The following is a 5,002-nucleotide window of genomic DNA, read 5'->3' as shown; positions in this document are numbered from 1 at the left end:
CCTACTGTTGGCCTCCCATTAGGAAGGAGATCTCCCTGTTCTGTCCTACTGTTGGCCTCCCATTAGGAAGGAGATCACCCTGTTCTGTCCTACTGTTGGCCTCCCATTAGGAAGGAGATCTCCCTGTTCTGTCCTACTGTTGGCCTCCCATTAGGAAGGAGATCTCCCTGTTCTGTCCTACTGTTGGCCTCCCATTAGGAAGGAGATCTCCCAGTTCTGTCCTACTGTTGGCCTCCCATTAGGAAGGAGATCTCCCTGTTCTGTCCTACTGTTGGTCTCCCATTAGGAAGGAGATCTCCCTGTTCTGTCCTACTGTTGGCCTCCCATTAGGAAGGAGATCTCCCTGTTCTGTCCTACTGTTGGCCTCCCATTAGAAAGGAGATCTCCCTGTTCTGTCCTACTGTTGGCCTCCCATTAGGAAGGAGATCACCCTGTTCTGTCCTACTGTTGGCCTCCCATTAGGAAGGAGATCTCCCTGTTCTGTCCTACTGTTGGCCTCCCATTAGGAAGGAGATCTCCCTGTTCTGTCCTACTGTTGGCCTCCCATTAGGAAGGAGATCTCCCTGTTCTGTCCTACTGTTGGCCTCCCATTAGGAAGGAGATCTCCCTGTTCTGTCCTACTGTTGGTCTCCCATTAGGAAGGAGATCTCCCTGTTCTGTCCTACTGTTGGCCTCCCATTAGGAAGGAGATCTCCCAGTTCTGTCCTACTGTTGGCCTCCCATTAGGAAGGAGATCTCCCAGTTCTGTCCTACTGTTGGCCTCCCATTAGGAAGGAGATCTCCCAGTTCTGTCCTACTGTTGGCCTCCCATTAGGAAGGAGATCTCCCAGTTCTGTCCTACTGTTGGCCTCCCATTAGGAAGGAGATCTCCCTGTTCTGTCCTACTGTTGGCCTCCCATTAGGAAGGAGATCTCCCTGTTCTGTCCTACTGTTGGCCTCCCATTAGGAAGGAGATCTCCCAGTTCTGTCCTACTGTTGGCCTCCCATTCGGAAGGAGATCTCCCTGTTCTGTCCTACTGTTGGCCTCCCATTAGGAAGGAGATCTCCCAGTTCTGTCCTACTTTTGGCCTCCCATTAGGAAGGAGATCTCCCTGTTCTGTCCTACTGTTGGCCTCCCATTAGGAAGGAGATCTCCCTGTTCTGTCCTACTGTTGGCCTCCCATTAGGAAGGAGATCTCCCTGTTCTGTCCTACTGTTGGCCTCCCATTAGGAAGGAGATCACCCTGTTCTGTCCTACTGTTGGCCTCCCATTAGGAAGGAGATCTCCCTGTTCTGTCCTACTGTTGGCCTCCCATTAGGAAGGAGATCTCCCTGTTCTGTCCTACTGTTGGCCTCCCATTAGGAAGGAGATCTCCCAGTTCTGTCCTACTGTTGGCCTCCCATTAGGAAGGAGATCTCCCTGTTCTGTCCTACTGTTGGCCTCCCATTAGGAAGGAGATCTCCCTGTTCTGTCCTACTGTTGGCCTCCCATTAGGAAGGAGATCTCCCTGTTCTGTCCTACTGTTGGCCTCCCATTAGGAAGGAGATCTCCCTGTTCTGTCCTACTGTTGGCCTCCCATTAGGAAGGAGATCACCCTGTTCTGTCCTACTGTTGGCCTCCCATTAGGAAGGAGATCTCCCTGTTCTGTCCTACTGTTGGCCTCCCATTAGGAAGGAGATCTCCCTGTTCTGTCCTACTGTTGGCCTCCCATTAGGAAGGAGATCTCCCTGTTCTGTCCTACTGTTGGCCTCCCATTAGGAAGGAGATCTCCCTGTTCTGTCCTACTGTTGGTCTCCCATTAGGAAGGAGATCTCCCTGTTCTGTCCTACTGTTGGCCTCCCATTAGGAAGGAGATCTCCCTGTTCTGTCCTACTGTTGGCCTCCCATTAGGAAGGAGATCTCCCAGTTCTGTCCTACTGTTGGCCTCCCATTAGGAAGGAGATCTCCCAGTTCTGTCCTACTGTTGGCCTCCCATTAGGAAGGAGATCTCCCAGTTCTGTCCTACTGTTGGCCTCCCATTAGGAAGGAGATCTCCCTGTTCTGTCCTACTGTTGGCCTCCCATTAGGAAGGAGATCTCCCTGTTCTGTCCTACTGTTGGCCTCCCATTAGGAAGGAGATCTCCCAGTTCTGTCCTACTGTTGGCCTCCCATTCGGAAGGAGATCTCCCTGTTCTGTCCTACTGTTGGCCTCCCATTAGGAAGGAGATCTCCCAGTTCTGTCCTACTTTTGGCCTCCCATTAGGAAGGAGATCTCCCTGTTCTGTCCTACTGTTGGCCTCCCATTAGGAAGGAGATCTCCCTGTTCTGTCCTACTGTTGGACTCCCATTAGGAAGGAGATCTCCCTGTTCTGTCCTACTGTTGGCCTCCCATTACGAAGCAGGAGTCTGTCTGTCTGTCTGTCTGTCTGTCTGTCTGTCTGTCTGTCAGGAGAAACCCCTGTTTGTCCAGTTAATAATGTGTATGATACTTACATAGTGGACTTTCAGTTTGTCTATGTTGCTCTTCATGGTAACTGATGTGTACTGAGCAGCATTACTCCATCCTAAAGTCATCCAGCCCATCAAGCAGAAACACATCACAGCCCTTGATAACACATCCATGGTCCTCAACCTCACGCTGAAGATCCCTCAAAGCTCAATAGTCCTCAATTGGTGTACGGAAACTTCAGTCAAAGGCCTTGACTTGAGTTGACTTAACGAGACCGCCTTGTATCTGACACTACCCAAGTCTTGTTCTTCTGTGTCTGTCTGACTGATGCTGAGGTTAAGACAGACAAGTATTTATATAGTTGAGGCAGAGGCAGAAACGATAGAGGTGTGAGGTTGTGGGTTCTCTGACTGAGCGAAGTTTCCTTTAAATCAAACACCAACACACGGCCGCTCAGTAACACCTTTCTTTGCAGCAGATCATGGGGTCTTGGGTTGGAATCCCTAGGAAACAGGTAGGTATGACACGTTCTGGGGAAGTTCTTTGGTGATGTGGGTATGATGAGGGGGTAGAGGAGGAGAATCAGGAGGAGGTATGTGGTGAGGGGGACGTCTGGGTTGAAGTCATCTTAGAAGTAACAGGTGAAGAGCTTTCTGCGTCCCAAACGGCACACTATTCCCCTACATAGTACGCTGCTTTTGACCAGAGGCATGACGGGCGGTTCGTGATTAGTGGTTCTGGCTGATCAACTAATGAAACTGTGGTGTTTCCTCTGACTGGCTTTGTAGTGAATGATGCATGTGTTGATGTAATACTGAAACTAACACCAAACTAACACTCTTATGAGGTAATGCCATAACTGATATATTCCATCTGTTGGTCTCTGTAGGCATAGTTCTCTTTCATCATTGTAGGGTCTGCCTCCCAAATGGCACCCTATTCCCTATGTAGTGCACTACTTTAGATCAGGGCCCATAGGGGTAGTGCACTACTTTAGACCAGGACCCATAGGGGTAGTGCACTACTTTAGACCAGGGCCCATAGGGTAGTGCACTACTTTAGACCAGGACCCATAGGGGTAGTGCACTACTTTAGACCAGGACCCATAGGGGTAGTGCACTACTTTAGATCAGGGCCCATAGGGGTAGTGCACTACTTTAGATCAGGGCCCATAGGGGTAGTGCACTACTTTAGACCAGGACCCATAGGGGTAGTGCAGCCTAGGAACAGTGGGTTAACTGCCTTGTTGTTACCTTGTCAGCTCGGGGTTTCGATCTTGCAACCTTTCGGTTACTAGTCCAACGCTCTAACCACTAGGCTAAGGCCAAAGTTCATTCATTGTGTCTGCTGGCATTACAGAGGCACAGATAGCAGAGCAGTGGAGAATGTCTCTCTCTCTCCCTCTATCTCTCTGTCTCTCTCTCTCTCTGTGTTTCTCTCTCTCTCTCTCCCTCTCATCCCAGTCAGTGTGCTAGCTTCCTAAAATGGCACCCTATTCCCTATTTAGTGCACTACTTTTGACCAGGTAGTGCACTAGATAGGGAATAGGGTGTCATTTGAGACGCATCCTGTATCAGCACTCAGAAGAGACGGGGCCCTATGTGGTGTGAAACAGGAAGGGGCTTGGGCTGTCATGTCACTTATGAGTAACACTGTCATAGAGCATTTCTTAGAAGACTTCTGTGTTGCTAGATGCTAGTTGCTAGTTGCTAATGCTAGTACAGATAGATGCTGATGCTAGTACAGATAGATGCTAATGCTAGTACAGATAGATGCTAATGCTAGTACAGATAGATGCTGATGCTAGTACAGATAGATGCTAATGCTAGTACAGATAGATGCTGATGCTAGTACAGATTTATGCTGATGCTAGTACAGATAGATGCTAATGCTAGTACAGATAGATGCTAATGCTAGTACAGATAGATGCTGATGCTAGTACAGATAGATGCTAATGCTAGTACAGGTAGATGCTGATGCTAGTACAGATAGATGCTGATGCTAGTACAGATAGATGCTGATGCTAGTACAGATAGATGCTGATGCTAGTACAGATAGATGCTGATGCTAGTACAGATAGATGCTAATGCTAGTACAGATAGATGCTGATGCTAGTACAGATAGATGCTGATGCTAGTACAGATAGATGCTGATGCTAGTACAGATAGATGCTAATGCTATCTTTCATTGACACCCAGGCTTTTTCAAAGGGGGGACAGCGGCATTACATTCAGACAAATATTGATGTTGAAAGAATGTGGTTTGATTTAACGATCTATTGAAAATTGTTTATTTTCATGAACCACTTTTGCTTATTCAGGCTAGTTGCTAGTGCATATATGCTTGTCAGTTTCCATGAGAGAGAAATGGTTAGGGTTGAGGGTGTCACTCTGTCACCTCAGAAAGGATGACAGGTTGGGGTTTCAGCGTAGGTCGGCCGCGCAACCCCATAACACGTCAGGTGACAAAACGGAATGGTGGGATCTGAAATAAAGGTTCCTACAACACAGTCATCCTGCGACAACACCGAATGAATGACCTCACTGTCATAGTTCCAGAACCCCGGGACAACACCGAATGAATGATCTCACCGT

At 48.5% G+C, this 5,002-nt stretch overlaps 1 protein-coding gene across 1 annotated transcript in view; it reads right to left on the bottom strand.

Moving 5' to 3' along the window:
• The window catches only part of LOC129838244 (interferon gamma 1-like), a 7,406-nt gene extending 4,825 nt beyond the window's left edge, over window positions 1–2,581 (bottom strand). Inside the window, exon 1 of the mRNA XM_055905060.1 lies at window positions 2,453–2,581. Coding sequence (XP_055761035.1) covers window positions 2,453–2,581 — 129 coding nt within the window. The remainder of the gene's footprint in view (window positions 1–2,452) is intronic.
• Window positions 2,582–5,002: the final 2,421 nt, after the last annotated feature.

This window comes from Salvelinus fontinalis, chromosome 39, assembly GCF_029448725.1.
Source record: "Salvelinus fontinalis isolate EN_2023a chromosome 39, ASM2944872v1, whole genome shotgun sequence".
Lineage (NCBI taxonomy): Eukaryota > Metazoa > Chordata > Actinopteri > Salmoniformes > Salmonidae > Salvelinus > Salvelinus fontinalis.
The sequence above is the reverse complement of the archived record's forward strand: the minus strand, read 5'-3'. Positions and strand labels throughout refer to the sequence as shown.